This window comes from Arvicanthis niloticus, chromosome 10 (assembly GCF_011762505.2).
Source record: "Arvicanthis niloticus isolate mArvNil1 chromosome 10, mArvNil1.pat.X, whole genome shotgun sequence".
In the NCBI taxonomy this organism is placed as follows: domain Eukaryota; kingdom Metazoa; phylum Chordata; class Mammalia; order Rodentia; family Muridae; genus Arvicanthis; species Arvicanthis niloticus.
In genome coordinates this window covers 24,135,034-24,155,160 of record NC_047667.1, presented here as the reverse complement: position 1 = coordinate 24,155,160, position 20,127 = coordinate 24,135,034, and the positions used below count along the sequence as shown (strand labels likewise).

At 46.4% G+C, this 20,127-nt stretch overlaps 1 protein-coding gene across 1 annotated transcript in view; it reads left to right on the top strand.

The window, feature by feature from the left end:
* Positions 1 to 20,127, top strand: part of Lgr6 (leucine rich repeat containing G protein-coupled receptor 6) — a 122,700-nt gene that overhangs the window by 76,524 nt on the left and 26,049 nt on the right. The window contains exons 5-6 of the mRNA XM_034513281.2: positions 3,916 to 4,131; positions 9,207 to 9,278. Of these exons, the coding sequence (XP_034369172.1) occupies positions 3,916 to 4,131; positions 9,207 to 9,278 (288 nt within the window). The remainder of the gene's footprint in view (positions 1 to 3,915; positions 4,132 to 9,206; positions 9,279 to 20,127) is intronic.

Sequence of the window (20,127 nt, the reverse complement as noted above, 5' to 3'; positions counted from 1 at the left end):
TTGGATGACAGGCGCCACCACACTCAGTTTTTTCTTTCTTTTTAAAACTTAGTACATATTAATTATATAAAGTAATCAGTCTTGCTGGCTGGCAGTGGCACATGCCTTTAATCTTAGCACTTGGGAGGCAGAGGCAGGTGGATCTCTGTGAGTTCCAGACAGCAGCCTGGTCTACAGAGTGAGTTCCAGGATATCCCGAGCAACATAAAGAAACTCTGTCTCAAAAAAAAAAATCAGTTTTGTCTTGATTCTAAAGCAAAAATAATGATGTTCTTTCTTGGCTTAAAAAGGAGGAGTGAATCTGGGCAAGAGGCGAGGTCGAGGAGGGGTGGGAATGGGAGGATCAGAGGGAAGGGAAACTATTGCAGGGATGTAATATATAAGGGAACGATAATTTTAAAAATCTGAAGAAAAAAAAAGCAAAACCAAAAAACCCAAACCTCACCAGGCACCTTGCCCCTTCTTTACACCCCCCCCCCCCAAGCCCCACATTGTTTCAGGACTCCTTTATTCTGTATTTCCCAAATGCTATTTGCTCTGCTTGGGGGTGCCTGCACTCCCTCACCACACTGATGGCTGCCAGGTCTCAATGCCAAGGTCACATTCTCCTGGTGGCCTTCCCTGATGGCCTGGACTGGGTGTCACAGTGCTCCACTGTGACTGTCAACCTGAATTTCCTCACGACTATGAGGTCTGTGAGGAAGATATGCTATCTTCTTGGCAGTTGCCATTTCAACAACACTGTCCTTGACACAGAGCTCAGTGAGGGCTTTATACCTGAGTGGCCTCTTCCTCAAGGCGACAAGTAGTATCTCCTAATGTGGTGGTTTCCACATCTGTCTAGCAGTATCTGTGACATCTTCAGGGGTGAGTCCCATCCCCACCTCAGTCCTTCTAAGATCTTCCAGGAAGGCGTGAGGCTATGTTTTCACAGGATTCCCTGGGGTCAAAGCTATCTCATGTACAGTGACAGAGGATCATGTCTGTGGTGACATGAATTCTCATGAATAGCGAGCACTCACTGTAGAAATTGCTGGCCTCATCAGGTTATTTTGAAAATTAATTATTTTAATTATTACACAAAATAATGTTTTATTATGACATTTTCATAATGCATATCATTGTTCTCTACTCATATTTCCCATCCCCCACTACTCTCCATTGACCCTCCTGCTCACTTCTGCTGGTCTCTCAATGGTCTCGCCTTCTTCTTTTAAAAAAAGATTTGTTTTACTTTTGTGTGTACAAGTGTTTTTTCTGCATGTATATACACATATATACATATGTGTATTTATGCTTATAATATAAATACTTCATATGTATATTTTTCCTGAGCATATATCTACATATCATCTATATGTCTATATAGATATATATCTTTTTTGATATATATCTTCCTATATAATCTACCTATCATTTGCATGCAGGTCCCATGGAAGTCAGAAGAGGGTATCAGATCCCTTGAAACTAGAGTTACAGATGCTTGTGAACCACCATGTGGGTGCTGGGAACTGAACCCAGGTCCTGTGTAAGAACAAGTGCTCTTAACTTGTGAGCTATCGCTCCAGCCCCACCTTCTGCTTTAATGCCATATGAACATATAATGTGTATGTATGCATAGTTATAATTACATTATACATGAGAAAAAACAGGCAATATTTGTTTTTCTCTCCCTGTCCCATTGCCCTCTCTTGTTTCTGCCCCCTTTAGGCTTTTCTCCAATCACATATAATATTCCTTCTACTTTCATATTGTATTATGTGTATATCTATTATATCTATCTATATCTATGCATATATGTAGATAAATACACACATTGTTTACTTATTTACTTTTTTGCAGTCTTGAGCATAGTATGGAACTCTTTTGCCTTTGAGCTATATCCCAGTCTATACATATTTTATATTTAGTCAGGTTTCCATTGAGTATATCCCTGGTCTATACATATTATATATTTAGTCAAGTGTCCATGTACAAAAGAAACCTTTTATATGGTATTTGTCTTTCTGAGTCACAGCATAATCCTCACATATATTTCACTGGTATTGCATAACTTTTTGTGGGTAAATAAAGCTCCATTATCTTTATCCACTCGCCTCTTGCTGAACATCTAGTTTCCTTATCTTGGCTATTGCAAAGAGCATCGATAAGCACAGATGTTCAAGCACCATCTGTGCTGATGTGGTGGGAGGGCTTTCCTAATTGCAGCCTTCAGAGTGTGTCCTAATAATTTTGTCCTCATAACCAAAGGCTGTATGTCAGCCTGTCTCTCAGAGTCCCCTCGATGCCTAGCTGGGGAGTTTCTCCCAGGGATGCAGGAAACCATCAGGGAACTACTAACGTAACTTAGGCAAGACACAAAAGCATTGTTGACCTTTTCCAAACAGGCTTGTGCTATTGGGATAAAGGAAAAATCACTTCTTCCCACTCTTCCAGTCAAGCAACTTCCATTTGGATTCAGGATTGTGGACTTCAAGCTTTGTGAACAAGACCTGAGGTTTCCATAATGGATACCAGAAGTCTGTGTTGGAGAACCATGGCTCAGAGCTGAGACCACTTCAAGACAGCAAAGTCTAAGATAAATCCAAGAGCTTGTCACAGATCAGTTTGTCTTTGCTCCCTGTGCAGGACAACAAAGTTTCAGTCTAAGTCCCAGACTAAGAGGCAGAAACAATAGCATCTCAAGGCTTGAGTAGACCTGTGTAAAGATAAGGTATCTCATTCTATCTTGCAGAGCTAATACATCTTCTAATACATCTTCTAGAGATCATATCATATTTTGTGTCCTGGAATCTCTGTGCACATAGTCACCCATCTTTCCTTTACCTGTCCTGAGAAGCAGCAAATAAAGGGTGTCTCAGTTAGCTATCTGTTGCTGTGAGGAAATTCCACGATCAATACAACTATTATGAGAAGCACATAATGGGGGACTTGCTTATAGTTTCAGAGGTTTAGTCCATCATTGTCATGGAAGGGAGCACAAGTCTGCTTGAAGCAGGTCAGCAATGCTGCTGTGTCTTGCCTAAGTTACGTTAGCAGTACCATCCCTGATGGTCTCCTGCATCCCTGGGAGAAACTCTCCAGGTAGAGGTGCTGGAGCAGTAGTTGAGAGCTACATCTTGATCTATTGGGGGGGGGAGGGGAGGAGACAGAGAAACAGAGAGAGACAGAGAGGCAAAGAAAGACAGAGAGAGAGAGAGACAGAGAAACTGAGATTCTGAGACTTTTGGCTTAGTATGGGTTTTGAGGTTTCAAAAGTGACACTCTTCCTCCAACAAGGCCACACCTCTCAATCCTTCTAATCATTTCAAATGGTACCACTCCCTGGTGATTAAGCATTCAGATATATGAGCCTATGGGGGCCATTCTTTTTCAAACCACCACAAAGGGTTTGCTGTATGCTTGTACCTTCTTCGGTCTTTAATATATCTAGGGGCCCCAAGGCTTTGACAGGAGCCATACAAAACTTGAAGGTCTTTGAGGGGTTAAGGAACAGGTGGTGCCAGGGCTGGATGACAGAATGGTTTACATCTTGAGGAAGCATTTTCTTTAGTTATGTCTAGAAGGGGGAAATTTCCTCTGTCACTATAGGGGACAAGCCCATTAATCTCCTTGGGGTGGACAAGATTGGGGGAAATGTCACACTCAGGGCAGGTAGCTAAGGATGCAGGAAAATACTGGTTATCATAAATGGGCTATGGCTTCTATGTTGGATCTGAGAGGAGCAGTTAAAGGTCATAAATAGAAATGCCATGAAGGATCAAGAATTATGGGTTGGAATATTGAAGAGGTGGGATGCATGGTAAGTGGTACTGTAGAGTGCCTGTTGGGTCTTTTCTAGCCCAGCTCATCCCTAAAGCTTGATCTGTATCTGCATTGGACTGATCCCTCTTCATCTTATTTTTCTTCCACCAGGCGCCTAGATGCTAATCTCATCTCCCTGGTCCCCGAGAGAAGCTTTGAGGGGCTGTCCTCCCTCCGCCACCTCTGGTTGGATGACAATGCACTCACAGAGATCCCTGTCAGAGCTCTCAACAACCTTCCTGCCCTACAGGCCATGACCTTGGCTCTCAACCGCATCCACCACATCCCTGACTACGCCTTCCAGAACCTCTCCAGTCTTGTGGTGCTGTGAGTTCTGTTTCTGTCCCCATGCCCTGCAGGGATGGGAAGCTGCATTGCTTTCTCCAGTTAGGTCTGGAGCTTTGCTCTTCTTTGCATGTTTTCAAGCCTTCTTGTTTCAGTTTCTGCTCTGTAGACAATGACGATGACCATCCCCTGTTGATTCCATAGGATGATTTCAAAGCCAGATGACATTAAGCCCATAAAAGTATTCTGAGAGTCATTTAAGGGACTAATCATTATAATCAGAAACAGAAATATTTTTGTTCTTTTATTTTCTTACTATACGAGTATAATAACCACTCCATGCTAATTGAAATATAAATAAAGTGTTTCTCAAGTAATTCCCACTACAGTTGACAATCAAAAGATGCAGTCTTATGCTTTGGCATAGGGATAGAATAAATCCATCTAATTTTACAGGCCTAACGAAGCAGGAAAGGCCATCACATGTAATTAGATGTCAAAGCCCCAGCAGGGTAATTACCTGGGAGATAGCATCCCTGGCAGGGATAGGGGCTGGGGTTAACTCTGTCTTCCTAGTGGGAACTTTACAGTGCAAATTAGCTTCTAGCTAATTGCTATGAATGATTGGTAAGCTCATAGTCTAATTACTAAGGGCTTGGAGGTCATGTGTAATTGCTCTGGGTTACATACTAATTGCTGCAGGAACATGTGTGTCAGTGACTCTGCGAAATGGCAGCATTGCCTTCTGTGTTCTTGGAAACCTGGTGTGGTTTTCTAGGCCAGTGTGAATGGATGATGCTTAGTTCCATGTGAGAGATGAAGACATGGATAGTGATTTAATTGTCTAATGGTCTGTCTTGGGAACTTAGAGAGCCAACACGAATGTTCCCAGTGGAGTCCACTCTTCTATTAGAATGCCTATAGCCTCCATTGTTCTGGACGTGAGTGTGATCAAGTCTCTGTGACAGACAAGATGGAAAATGAGAACTTTAGAATGGGTCTCTGCTACATGGGCAACTTACAGAGCTTCTGTGTGTGTATGCTGAAGGTCACAGAAGGATGAGGCAGAGGGCCTGGCCCAGAGGGCTTACAGTCTACATTCCTCTGTGAGGAAAGACAACCAGGCAGTTATGACTTTTGTTGCTATAGCTACGTGGTGAAGTCAGATCCATAGCACGGGAGCAGCAGGGAGGCCACACAGCTGTGGGTGGGAAAGAAGAAGGCTTCCAGAGAAGGCAAGACTGCAGCTGGACATGGAGAGACAGTGGGACTGGACAAGCAAAGGAGGCTAGAGCATTAAAGACAAAGTGGAGGAGACAGAATATTTGGCTATTAGTGAATGGGGCCACCCAGCTGTAGCAGAGAGTTCTTGTGCAAAATATGGGAGAAAAGGCTCAGGAGGTGACTTTGGGGACAGAGCATGTCAGAGCAAAGATTCTGGCTTTATTGGCCAGTTGTGAGAAAAGCTTGCAGGTTTTCAAGCAAATGTTAAAAGGAGATATTTTAGGGTGGCTAGAGAGAGGGATGGATGGAGACACAGGGAGACCAGAGACAAGAAAATTAGTTCTAATGTGCTCGTGTATCAAAGTTCAGCTTTAGAAGCAGCAGAAAGAATGAGTAGGAGTGTGCTGCTGGGAGGGGCATTTTGAAAGAAGAATTGATCTACCTCTGAGATTTTTCACGGAGCAGAGGACCAAGCAGAAAAGGTGTCACAGAACTTCAAGGCTTGGCTGGAAGTTAGGAAGCTGGCATGAGATTCAGGCCCAGTATAGATCTAGAAGATGTGAGGTCCCACTAGGTATAGATATGAGAAGGGACAATTAAAGGAGAAAAGCGTGTGCAGACGAGCAAAGCTGAAACACACCAGGTCCCTTGGCACAGGGTGAGGCTTGAAGCCCACTTCTCTGTCTCCCATTAGTGTGTGAAAGAGGGTTTCGAGCAGGAGGGATAATGAAGGCAAAGAAGTCTGGAGGATGCTGTCCCTGGACTTTGAGTTGCACTGTGGGGAAGCTCAGGAGGCAGATAAGGAAGAGTAACTACAGTAGGAAGCAAGAGCAAAGTTAGTTACAACAAAGGGGGTAGGCTACGTGGTATGTGCCCGGGTACACTTGTAATTCTACAACCTGGAAGGCTGAGGCCGGAGGATGACAAGGTAGAGACCAGTGTGGGTTATATAATGAGACCGTACCTCAAAACAAACAGAACAGAAGAACGCCTATGTGGACGGCGCCTGTCAGGAGATACGGTAGACAAGTATTACAGAAGGGATTTGGTTCCCTCCAACAGAGCCTGTGCCCGGGTGCCACTGTGACATGTACGGAACCCACACTAGCATGAGCAAGAACATGATTTAGCTTCTCTTTAGTAATGTACAGTACATAATCTTGTAAGCCCCAGCCTAGGTCTCTGGGTGCACTATAGGAGGTGCCAGGACTCCAGAGCTGAGTGAATAGTTTAATGGAGAGAGCAGGAGGCCTGGATAGAGATTTAGACGCTGAGATGGTCTGGACCAGAGCTAAAAGGGAATGAGAGGAATCTGGGAAACTGAAGCAGGTAGAATACACTTGGTGAGAGTTGAGATGGAGGCGGGAAGGAAACAGTCAAAGTTAAAAAGCCTCGCTCAGAAGACAAGGGTTGTTTTCCTTTAGGACCAGAAGATCCTTGAATTGGGGGCAGGGTCTGTCTTCCTTACTGGGACTTGGTGGAGCAGGTGGGGATGGGAGCCTCACAAGACTCGCAGCCCCCCTCTAGCTGGATGGCTCTGGTCTGGTTCCCTCATAGCTCAGCAGCAGCATTGCCAGCCAGCCTGCTTTTTACCCCTTGTAAGTGATTTCCCTTTTCCGCCTAAAGATGTTTGTAAATTCTTGAACTCTAACAGCGTAACTCAAATATGCCACACTGTAGAAAGTTCTGCATCTAATTTTCCCAGAACAATGGATGTCTTTGATGGGAGACTCTGTTCTTTCTTCTAGAGGATTTTTTTTGTGTTACTGTATCTTCAGGCTCATGTTCAGGAGAATCGGCTCCTTGGGAAACCTCAGTTACTGACATATTCCACATTGATTGGGTTTTTAACGGTTTTGACTTTTGTTTCACTCGGCCATGCCCACCTTGATTGTGTCCAGCTTTATCTTTTTCTTTGTTGTTTTATTCATATGTGTGCATGACCAAATGTATGTATGTGCTCTGTGGGCATGCAGTGCTCACAGATGCCAGAAGAGGGCGTCTGATCCCCTGACATGAGTTACAGATGGGGCTCTGTCATAGTGAGGTTGCTGAGAACTGAATCCCAGGCTTCCATAAGAACAGCAGTTTACCTACTGAATCATCTCTCCAGATCCCTGTGTCCAGTTGTTTTTTAATATACAAGTCAACTTTCACCTCCGCTTACTCTGTTCCTTGTTTCAAATTGACTAGCTCCTTTTTTTATTATTATTATTTTAAATAATGAAGTTTGGGGCCCCAGTTTTACTACCTTAACCTACAATGTAATTTTTCATTTAATTTGTTTTCTTTGAAATGTCACTTAGGTTGTTTTGTAGCATAAGGTAATTGTGATCCGTTTCCCTCTATTCCTCATTCATTAATTGTAATTTTTTTGAGGCAGGGTCTCGTGTAGCTCAGGCTAGCCTCCAACTCACTATGTAGTAACTCTGAACTCATGATCCTCCTGCCTCTACTTCTAAAGTGCTGGGATTACAGGTTTTCGCTACCATCCCCAGCATTAATTGTATATTTTTTGAGGTTTGGAACTTGGCTTCCTTGCAATCCTCTTCTCACTTTGTTGACCTGTGGTTTCTTTTTGTGTGTGGAGGGGGACCCTTGGGAAGCTCTGGTCCAACCATCATCTCTAGGCTCTGTTGGTTGTCCTCTCCAAGCTATACTGTATGAGTTAAGTCCAAAGAAGTCACTTCTGTCCCATTCTGTACCCTGGTGGGGTGGGTGGGAGAGGCGGCATGCGCTGAGGTGGTGGCCAGTCTTGGGGAGGCCACCTGGGCTGATCCTCCATCACCTTGCATTAAGAGTAGAGTTCAGCCCCTCTGCCCATGGGGTACGCCTGGGCTTCACACACCTATGGCTCCCTCCTCCATGATTGGCCTGAAGCTTTTGGTTTACCTTCTCTTTTGCCTGTTCCCTTTGGACGACCGACTATGGAAAAAAACAGGAATATTTACATGGTTGGTCCTCGGGTGGGATTCTTTTGGGGGGTGGGGAATCAAATCTCAGAGTTTGTTTTCTCACAAGTTCATTCTCTGATACAAGGACTTTTGAAGACCCCCCCCCCCAAACTTTTTGCTTGGTCACAAGGTCTACAGTGTATCTACACAAGGCTGGGTGCCTTGCCTGACTTTTTTTGGTTTTTTTGTGAGAGACTTCAGGTGGAGTGAAGTTTGGTCTGGTTATTTTTGCTGAATTACAAGCAGGTAGAAGACAATTTTGTTTTACTCTCACTGAACTGTTTTCCTTGGGAGTCTCTCCCACACTTCCCTCTGTACAGGCAGGTAGCCCATGCACCTTCCCGAAACCCATCTGTGCCTGGGATCCCTTCCCTCAACTCAAGCGCACCGCCTGTCAAGGCTCTGCTGAGGGTTGCCACCTCTCCTCTAAGAGGCTTTGCTTGCTGCCTCAGCCTCACTAACCTCCCAGTTCTCTCAGCATGACCACAGCTCTCTCCAGTTGTAACAAAACTTAGCCTTTAATTATATGTTGTCTGCAGTGGTTGGCTGTTGGCTCCTCTAAGAACGTCTGGCCACTGAGTCAGGCTGGCTGAGTCCTACAGAGCAGGGCCAGAGAAGAAGCCTCAGATGTGAGCCCCTATGACATCAGGTCTCGCTCCCAGTGCTTAGTCAGAGCTTGCTGGAGCCTTGGCTGGGCTTTCCTCTTCCCAGTGCTTTCACTAGGAAGGCAAGAAGGTATACAGCCTGTGGTCAAACCTGCCTCCGCAACTGTGGCTTCAGAAACGGGTCTTGGCTGATTTGCTTGTCCTTGGAGGAAAGAGGTTGGACCACTGGGGTTGTTCTGTTGGTGCTTCACCTCCATTTTGCTGCTGTGTACCCTGTCTGCCCTGGCCCTGAGGTTGTGCCACACATTCTGACATGTCTCTCCTTCCCACACAGGCATCTGCATAACAACCGCATCCAGCATGTGGGGACCCACAGCTTCGAGGGGCTACACAATCTGGAGACACTGTGAGTGGAAGAGCCTGTTTAAGTCCTAGTCTGCTTGGTGATGACCCCTGTGACTAGAGTCTGGGTGTGGGCTTGGGAAGGGCCAGCAGGGTATGATCTGGCCCTTGTCACCCCATGTGCCTATTCTGGGACTCTTCTCTGAGATGTCACTGAGCAAGAATTCTTTCTCCCTTCAGGTGGGTACAAGGTGCTCTGTGGTGGTTCAGAGTAGCTCAGGAAGTAAAAGTTCAGGGCCCCTGCCAGCAGAGACATCAAATAATGCATAGAATGAAACAGCTAACAAGGCAGAGGAACTGGGACATGAAGCTTGGAGACTGGAAGATTTGGGGGTGGGCTGGGGCTGACCTGATGGCAGTTTTGATGTCTGCTTAAGGTTGGTTGCTGACAGAAGGGAGAGGAACACCACAGAATAATGTCAGGACTGTTTGCCAGCTGATCTAACTAGCTAAATGATTAATGGGGAAATGGCCCACTCAGCACCACAGCCTGCCTATAAAAAGCACCCAAGCTGTTGACTCTTAAAAAGCCATATTATTCACACATCATCATCCAGGAATTCAGTTAAGGTCAGAATGCACCCAAGCCCTCCCATCACTTCCTCTGGAGGCCTGCCAGCCCCTGCTGAGTGGGCCGAGTGGGCCCCACTGCGCAAACAATCAGCCAGGCTCTGCAAGAATGACTGGTCATGCCAGCTGGGGTCTTTGGCTCCCCTGAGGAAACTGGTTGCCACAGCCACCTGGTGCTGGACATGGGGTGGGGGGCTCTGGGAGAGAAGGGCCCCAGGTCACCACCAGTGTAAGTCGATGAGGGTGGGGAAGGGCTCATGAGACCAGGAGTTGATCACAGCTCCTCTTGAATATCCTTCTCCAGTTACAAACAAGCCCCCATTTTCTAGCCCCCACTCCCACCACTGCTCTTGAGGTGCTGGAGTCTTAGGAATCTAAGGCAACAGAGGCTAAAATTCTGGAAGACAGGCTGTGATGGCGGAAGCAACATGCTGGGAAAAACCACTTTTGTAAAGTCTACCCTAAGAGGCCGAGGCTATGGAATCTGTGGTTATGTGGGGAAACAGATGAGAGACTCATACCTAGGTCAGTCACATCTTACTTCCTGTGGGTATGATTCCTAGGAACATGGCTGCTCTCTTGTGCTTAGTGCATAGCAGGAGAGATGGCAGAGCTGGGCACAGCTCTCCTGGAATCCAGACCCTTTGACCAACTGTATACGAAGGAGTACAATGTCAGGGCAGCATGCCCCAGCCGGGATTCGGGAACATTCCCATCTGTTCCTACTACTGTGCAAGGCTTAGACTATCTGCTCCTCCTCCATAGCTGTGACTGATGACTAGACAGAACAGGCCAGTCTTATCTTCTAAATCTTCATGAGTTCATATCCAGGAAGGCTTTGTAGTTCTTCCCAGAGTGATGGTTCTCCCAGAGTGACCTCCTAACTAGTTGTTCCCAGAGCAGATCAGAGTGTTAATGAGACAATAGGAGGCCTTAGGAGAGTTCCTGGTTATCCTATCACCTGACCCAATGGGAACTGAGTGAACCTACTGTGTGCTGATTTCTGGAGCCTCCCTAGAGAAGCTCAGTTCCTGGGTGGTGCTGGGATTGCATTTAACAGCAGGGCAGGAGGGAGCACAGCCATTCACCCTGGAATGTGGGGCTGTTGAGCTTTGCTGGGAAGTCAGGTGAGGATCGGGGCACAGATACTGAGTGTGGGTTGGCACCTCAAAAAAGCCAACAAGTAGCTGTTTCTTCACTTTTGGGGCACACTGCCTAACTCTTTCTCAATTAGCCACTGTCTTGCTGTGCGGGGCATTTGGCTCAGCTGCTGCTGGCTGAATTATAGAGCAGTCCTGCCGCTGCTAAGCACCCTCTGTCTCTTTCATCTGCCTTGGCCTCAACACACAAGGCCCCCAGGCCATGCCCACCTTGCAGATGGAAAAGCCAAGACTAAGAAACATGGAAAAGTCCTCCAACCTTTACAGCGTGGGGGCAGAAAAGCCCAGTGGTTATTCCCTTGGCACCAAGCAGCCTGGAGCCTTTACTGCCAGTTTTCCCAGCTGTCTGAGCTCAGCCATTTGCCTACCAGAGAGTCTTAATTTTCTAACCTATAACATGATGTCACAGGGTTGTATAAAGTTGTTACAGAGTCTGGCAGATATATAGGACCCCCCCCTCCTCTCCCGTTTTCTTCCTCAGCCCTTTGTATGAGGCTTCATCTTCACGATGCCCCATTTCCTCCCCACCCTCGAAGAGCAAGCCCTTCTTCCAACTTTTGATCTCCAATTAAAAGGGGGAGGGAGTGTGTTCTTTCTCTTCTGTCCCCCAGAGCATTTTCTTGGGGAGCCTGCAGGGGAAGGCAGATGTGGAGGAGGAGGAGTGGCTGGGAGAATGAAAGGGGAAAGAAATGATAGGCAAGTCTTTTAATTGTTGCATAATTGGCGTACTCAGCAGCCTCGGTTATTACTCGGGAGCTTTCATGTGTACTTCTTGCTGGAAGGGTACTTCTCCCTCAGGCCCTGTAAATCTCTGCCACTTAGACCTCTCTCATCTCTGGCAGCAGAGGGAAGATCAAACCCCCACAGCCTAGGCTGTGGTTTGGCTCCTCTGCAGCCTTCTCTTCAGAGGGAGAGCAGCCCCCAGCTTTGCCACCTGGGAGGAGGGGCCAGGTGCGGGCACGTACATGCGTGATCACACGGGCTCCCAATCGAGGCACATGCAGCACACACAACGTAGCTCATGCCCTCTGCCACCCTCTTTCCACATTGACCACCCTTCTCACACCATCACAGCAGAGGTGTGTCCCCACAAAATTTACCTGTGTAACCCAGCTTCTCTTAGGGCCTCTGCTGCTGTAGGCTGGACCAGCAAAAGTACATGTTCTCACTTCTGGGAGCAAGAGGCTACCCTAGATGGATGTGGTGGCACATGCTTGTAATCTCAGCACTTGGAAGGTAGAGTCAGGAAGCTCAGGAGTTTAAGGCTAGCCTGTACTACATGTGACTCTGTCTCAAACAAAATGGAAAGGGGACATACAAGTCATGTACCACGCAACCTTTATTTCAAAGGAGCTTTAGGCAGAGTCTAGGGTGGGGCTCTGTTATGGCCTCTGCTGACGGACAGAATTACACAGCTCTTAAGAACAAACCTTGCTGCACTCTGGGGAGTCTGGCATTTCCAGAGGGGATGTTTCTCACAGTGTGGTCGTCACCATTCCAACCATTGCCAAGAAGTATCAGCTTTAGGCAGACCAGACTTGCTCAGTCCTGCATCCACAGCCTTTGATCTCCCACAGTGAGGATGACCACCACTTTAAGGAAACTCCAAGGCAGAGATGGTCTAAGCATCCATCTCTAAAGTAGTGTGTCCTCTTCTCATATTAGACCCTCAAGTCAGTTCCAGGGCCCCCTGGGTATATAGGTTAGGATATAAAAGAAATCTAGATTGAAAAAAAAAAGTTCCAGGAAAATTCTCCATGAAACCAGGTGCCAACATACCTTGGTCAATCACTAGAATTTCAAGTTTGGGAAACACAGACAGCTATGCCAGACTGAAAACCCACAATAGTCAAAGCCCCAACTATATACTTAACCAAAATAGGGATGGTTTGGGAACCCTGATTCCATCCTGAAGGGCCCATGTCTGAGAACTTGATGCCAGCATCTTAGGAGAACCCAGAGTGAGGGTGGGTTCAGGAACCTCTGAAAAACACCTCCCTTCCTCAAGCCCAGGCAATGATCTTTGGGCCTTGTTATGACCTTGTTAAATCCAGCCCAAGTGGAGCCAGAGCTGGCTGGACATTCCCCTCTGGAAGAGGGACTGGGCCTGAGTGAGAACAGAAGCCTTCTGCCTCAGCTCCCTCTCTAATCAGGACCAGCCTTCATCACGAGACTGTGAAGTGAATCGGACAGGGTGAGACTTTATAGAATTTCACCTTAAAGTCCAAAATTGTGCATTCCTCATCAACTGACATCCCTGTGATGTTTCCAAAGGACATTCTTACTTCAACAGTAGCTGTGGCCAGAAAATGTACTCTTGTCTCTTTGTCACTGAAACCACAAATGGTCAACAGGTTTCACGCTCAACTCGCTTGGAATTGGCCCTGAAAATGTCTGGCCACTCCCCAGTGCTGGGCTGACCATCAACCTTTCATCTGGAACAGAACATCAGGTGGATTTCCACCAGGATTCTCCCAGGGCTCAGGGCATTCCAGAGAAGATCAAGGATTAGACTTGAATCAGCAGACTTGGATTCAAATCCTGACACCGCCACCAGCATGTGGCATGTTCAAATCACTCGACCTCTCAAAAGCTTCAGCTGTCACACGTAGGACAGGCTAATATTTTACAATTCACAGGACATTGCAAAGGTCGCATTGAATGCGATGACTCTGTGCAGTACTTTGGAGCACCAGAAGTGCTTAGCTTATGTTGGCCTTGTCTGTCGGACTCAGCTCTTGGTGTTGGCTGGAATGTGTCTAAAGGTGGGGGGGGGGGGGTGCTGCCCAGAGGTGTCATTTTACAATGCTCCCTGCTGTGACTCATCACCCCATGATGAATCAGAACTCTCAGGCACTCTGGACACAACTACTGTATTAGTTTCTTGTGGCTGCTGTGACAGACTACCACAAACGTGGTGGCTTAACAAAACTGCCATTTATTCTTCCACAGTTCTAGAGGTCAGAAGTTCAAAATCAAGGGTTTGGCAGGACTGGTTACTTCTATAGGGTTTGAGGCTGTCTATATTCCCTGCACCGCCCCCCACTCTCTCCTTACGTCTGATGGCTGCTGGCAATCCTTGGCAATCCTTGGCAATCCTTGGCAATCCTTGGCAATCCTTGGCTTAGAGAGATGTATCCTCCAGTCACTGCCTCCATCCTCACAAAACTTCATTTGTGCCTTCTCTTTAAAAAAAATCTTATCATTGGCTGGAGAGATGGCTCAGTGGTTAAGAGCACTGGCTGCTTCTTCCAGGGGTCCTGAGTTCAATTCTCAGCAACCACCTGATGGCTCACAACCATCTGTAATGGGATCTGACGCCCTCTTCTGGTGTGTCTGAAGACAGTGACAGTGTGCTCATCATATACATAAATAAGCAAACCTTTAAAAAAAATTCTTATTATTGGATTTAGGACCTGGTCTGATAACACAGAGTGACATCTGGAGATATGTTACTAGATTTTTTTCAGCAAAAGTGCTACACCCAAGGTCACTGTCATAGGCACCAACAGTTAGGATGAGTTGGGCATGTCTTTTTGGGAAATACAGATAGACAGTATGGCTCCCTATCGGCAAGCTTCATGACCGAGGGCAGAGGTCTAAAAGAATTTTTTCTGACCTTTCTCTTTCTTGCTTCTTTCTTCTCCTGTCTTTCTTTAGACAGGATCTTTCTATGTTGTATAGGCTGGTCTCGAACTGGCAACCACCTACACCAGCCTCCCAAGTGCTAGGGTTACAGGTTTGTGTCACCATATCCACTTGTTCTGATTCTGCTCCTCCTTTCCTTCTTTCTTCTTCCCTCTCTTTCAGTTTTATTAACTTCCTCTTGTGTGTGTGTGTGTGTGTGTGTGTGTGTGTGTGTGTGTGTGTGTACAAATGTGCATGTTCAGGCCAGAAGACAGCTTGCAGGAGTAAGTAGGTTTTCTCTTCCTACCATGTGGTCCCTGAGAAGCAATCTCTATTCCTTAGGCTTGGCTGCAGTCACCTTTACCTGCCTCGCCCCACAGCTTGCTCTTTTCTGGTTTTGTATCTCAAGGCTGTCAGCTAACTTCGCTACTTTCTGCTCTTTCCGTTTTAAGACAGGATCTGTCTGTGTAGTCTCAGTTGACCTCAGACTACAACGGTTATTTCGCCTCAGTCTCTCAGAGTGCAGTCTCTCCCGCAGGTGGGAGCCACCATGCCCAGCCTGTTTCTGTTCTAATATTACCTTTCTTCTTACCTTATCTCCTGTTCTTCTTACCTTTAGGAAAATTACAATTTCTTCTCCTCAATCTCATGTCTTGCCTCCCCTCCCCGCTACTTGTTGCGGAAGACAGGCAGGAACTGTGCATCCTCTTGTTACAAATGAACAAACCAAGGCAGAGAGTTGACTGAGTGGCAGGATCAGACCTCAGGCTTCTCTGCCCTTGGCCCCACGTCAGCTCCTCAGACCACAATGCCTCTTGAGGCCGGGTATCAAGCAACTCCTTCCCCCCACATTCTTAATCATCTTACACTTGTGGGTTTATTAGCTGCAAATTTGTGGGCTTCTGTGGCTTATAGAGGAATTTATTGTTCCATATAAAACTTTTTTTTTTCTGGCTTCCCCCACAGAACCACTAATGACTTTTAACAGGCAGAAAATTGAGCTGCCCGATGAGTTTGTCTTGCGTTCTGTGACCATGATGAGTTATTAATAGTTCTTCTCAGCACAACACTCCCTTTCCCATCGCCCTGGCATTGGGGCTAGCCAAGGTCACCTCCTGTCACTTCTGCCCCTTCCTCCCTGTTGGAAATAGAGCAAAAACTTCGACCCCTCACTCCCCCAGGGACTCCAGCTAGCTGGTCTGGAATGGAGAAAGACAGGAGGTTAGGGGAGGAGGGCTCTGCCAGGGATCCTTAACAGATGTCATGGAGAGGAAACGGAGACACTGAGGACTGGCCTTTGTGTATCTGTAGGAAGGAGAGCTGGAAAGAATCAATTATCCCCACTCCCTTTGCTTTTGTTGCCATGTACTCAGTCATGACACCAATACCGAGAGCATCTCTTAAGCACCAGAACTCATCGCAGGCTCCGTGGGAAGAGGTAGGCATCGCTGACACTAAAAGATTCTAGCCCAGAAATCTTAAGCTCCTTTAAATCGATCACTAATGTACTGCTCACATCTCACGCCTCAAGATTCCAAGTCCTTAACAATATCACACCCAGGGGCTCATTCTGTGGTGATGCTACCCAGAGTCTGGTCCAGCTTTTAATACTGTACATCCACCAAGAACTCCAGCCTAGACCTTATCCCTGAACACCAGACTTAAGTGTCCCCTAGTCAGACTTTATAGCCCAGTAGCTCCCCACTACAGATGCCCGAGGCTCCAACCTACTGATAAGAGCTGGATGTGGGCCTTGCTTGTTGCAATGGTCCCTTAACCTCCACACTCTGTTGAGGTCAGGCATATTTACAGCCTTCAGGTTGTCCACACTGACAGGACCCTGGATCAAAAGTCGTCTCAGGGATCTGATCAAGACCAGAAAGTTAGAGCCTGTTCTGGGTGTCACATCTTCAGAGCAACAAGGGCTTTCCTAGGTGAGAGATATGAGGTGTCTACAAAATGTGATTCAAAGAACCAGGGAGAAGCCTTGGGTGTGGTGTGGTGTTCCCCTTTGTTAGATATCTATGGGACCAATGGACTTCCAGCCAGAAGTAAGAGCCAAGGGGGATGGGGAGGTAGCGTTTTGGCTCAGGGTAAGGAAGCTTCACTCAGTGCGTAGAACAGCCCCACTGCGACTGCACAGGGCAGTCAGCAAACTTAGAGTGTGTCCTATCACTGGGGACAGTCTAAGCAAAAACTAGATCCCCATCTGGCCAAAATCTTGGAGTTGATTTCTGGTGTGGGGGCTGTTTAGAGTGTTACCTTTTATCTCTGTTCCAAGCCTAGGCTTCTGCGATCCCAGGTGTTTCATTAGCTCAGGAAAACAAGAACTCTCAGTATGAGCCCAGCTTCTGTTAAAAACCAGCCTGCTATTCCGAATGTAAGGAAGATCGTGTAGGTGGAGGGAGGGTGTGTCTGTGTCTCTCAATGGAAACCGATGACAATTTTACTAATTGCTGCAGTTATTAATGGGTGGCCTTTTATGTAGGCCGTTTAGAAGGTAAAACAATGCTATTAGTCATAAAGTGTTGGTTCCTGGCTCTGCAGTCATCCGTGCCACGCACGTGTAGTGAGATTAAAGACAGGTGCTACCTCCACAGTGTAGGAAGAGCAGTTAAGACATGCATTCACTGTGCTTGCTTGCCTTAATTCCAGGCCTTGGGAGATAAAGTGGCTCAGGGTTTACCGTCTATCTGAAATGGCCAAGTGTTGTCTCTCATACTGTGGAGTCAGGCTCGCCTACATTTCCCCTTGTGCCCTTATCTGAGATCTGGTAATAAACGTAAATATTAGTCTTGGTAATAAAATGTTAAGTGGAAATCCAATTAATGTAATTCATCTTTCTTAATTGCTATGAGAAGTAGACAGAGCAACTCGTATACCTACAGTTGTAGCACGTGGTGAAGAAAGTGTTTGCCTAGTGTGCGGTGTCTAGTAAAGGAAGACTCAAAAGGTGTTGGCGTTCTTTGATCAGCTACTCCGTGCTAGTCTCTGGACCAGGTGAATAGAGCCATGTTCTGCAATGGGCATCCTCAACTTCAGGTAAAGAAGCATCTGAGGAAATCAAGCAACTTGATCGATGTGCTCTTGTCGGCTAATGGAAGCCCAAGAACTTCCTACTCTCACATGGATAACTCACGAACAAATATGGCCTCTACATAATAATCATTTGGTTGAAAGTGTTTATAAACACCTTTAGGAAATCCTACAGAACCTTCCCCTTCCACATTCCATCTTTGCCCTTCTTCTTGAGCCCTGCGGTTCATAGTCTTTAAAGGCCTGAGTTCAAGGTTTGCCTCCGAGAATCCCAGCACCTTAACTTTCCTCTCCAAAACCTGGTTTCCTCGTCAATACAAAGAAGATGTGTGAAATCCTACCAGCGGTGCCCACTGACCCGTATCAAGGGTCACCAGAGATCTCAGGAACTGGCCAGTCTGTGTATGCAGATTGAGAAGAGAGGACTAGAGTTGGGAGTCCTGAAGCAGCTTGGGGCTTGGGCAGCCTTCTCAAATGTTCTGACCAACTGCTTGCCATCAGTTTGATTGGATTTGGCTGAAAACTACTAAGCAGCTGAAGGGGAGGATTAGGCATGAACAGCTGCGGCTTCCAGACTGAGCTCCAGTTGGAGATGGGGATGGTTTCTCTTTAACCTTAGTCCTTCCCCATCGGCTTCCGGCTCCTGCAAGAGGCAAACAGTACAGTGAATGCTTCTTGGGCTTCTGGATGATTCTAGGGACTATTAAAGATCCTAGATAGACCCATGGGTGAGTTTTCTATCAGAAGCATAGGGCGTCATAAGAATCAGACTAAGCTGTGGTCTCTAAGAGTGGAGTAGATTCCCAAAAGACTGGGCTGCTGCCCTGAAACAGCCAGTCACAATGGCTGAAAGGATTTTCACCAGGTGGTCTTGTGCAATGGACTCAAATGATGATTTTAACAATGGATATTCACATGTGTGGCCCTGTACCTGGACTGCAGGGAATCTAAAATAGCACCTGGGAGTTCCCTGACATCATCAACTTCCTGTCTCCCCAGGGGTGGGAGCAGATATATGCAGATAACCTCAGTGTGCTCTTGGCCTGCTGGCGCTTCAATCCCAGCCCTTCCAGCTGAGGAGCTGTTGCCAAATGACCGCCTGTCTCTGTGCTCAGTTTCCTGTCTCCAAACAGTGCCTACCTCAAAGGGAATGGTGGGAATAGAATGGATTAACATATGCAAACCTCCAAGAAACATAACCCTTACACAGTAATTACTGTTATTACCAAGGTGTCGTCATCAACAATGGCTGTCCTGCACGCTAAGGAAGAACATGCCAGACAACTGCTGAGAGGGTGTGTGACTCTAAGTGTAGGGATGAGGTGGAGTCCATGGAAAAAGGTATATTTGACTGCAATTTCAAAGGATAACTTCAACAGCTGAGGGTGTAGGGAAAGGGCATCCCAGGCGAAAGTGGTCCAGACAAAACCAAAGAAATGTGAAAATACACGAAGGGCTGAGATGCGGATGAAGCACATGATTAGATCAAGGGCATTGGAGCCTGCTAAGGAATTTGGACTTCGTTTTGTCTTTTTTCTTGAAAGCCGTTCTAGATTTTGTCAGTGTAGGAGAGTCATAGAGCCAGTTTTGCATTTTAAAAAGAACTTTCTGGCAGATATGTAGTAGTCAGGAGTGTAGACTCCACACTCACAGGGTTCAAATCCTGGCTGTGCTACTGAGTTCATTAAGATAGGCTAAATTGCTGGAGTAACCAGACAAGGATATATGCACTGGCTCACAGATAGTGGATGGTGGTACTTGTTTTTCTGGATTATGTAGCAGTTTCAGGAGAATATTTCTTTTTGGCATGTGGCATTTCCTCCATGTGGTCACTCAGGAGCCTGGGGTCTTGCCATTTCTGGAGCATTTAGATAGACCAACCATGGAAGAGGTTGGTCTTTTTTACAAAAATCCAGCTATTTTGTAAAAGTCAGGGATAGAAATGCAGATAAATTTTTACCTACCTTCTGGGGGCGGGAGGTGGACAATATGGTCATGTAGCCACAACTATTGCAAGGGAGGCTGGGAAATATACTCTAGCTATGTTTTTAGATATTCCTTCTGTTAGGCCATCTAATAGAATTCCCTACAATGGTAGGAATGTTCTAGATCTGTGGTTTTTTTTTTTTTGTTGTTTTTTTGTTTTTTTTTTTTTAATACAATAGCTGCTAGTCATGTGTTGCTATAGAACATTTGAAATGTGGCTACTGAATTGAGTAGCCACATTATATTTACTTATAATTAAGTAGCCAGACGTGGCTTGGGGCTCTGATATCAGACAGTGCAGTTACAGAACAAAGAGGGGAGGGATCTGAGCAAATAGGCATTGGTTTCTGCCAGTCACTTGCTAGGCACTGAGGATTGAGCATCATCGGGTGTGTTTTCTCACTTCCCTCGACTGAAAAAATGGTTGTAGGAAGAGAATCCATCTCTCCAGACTGTTGGAGGACAGAGATCATT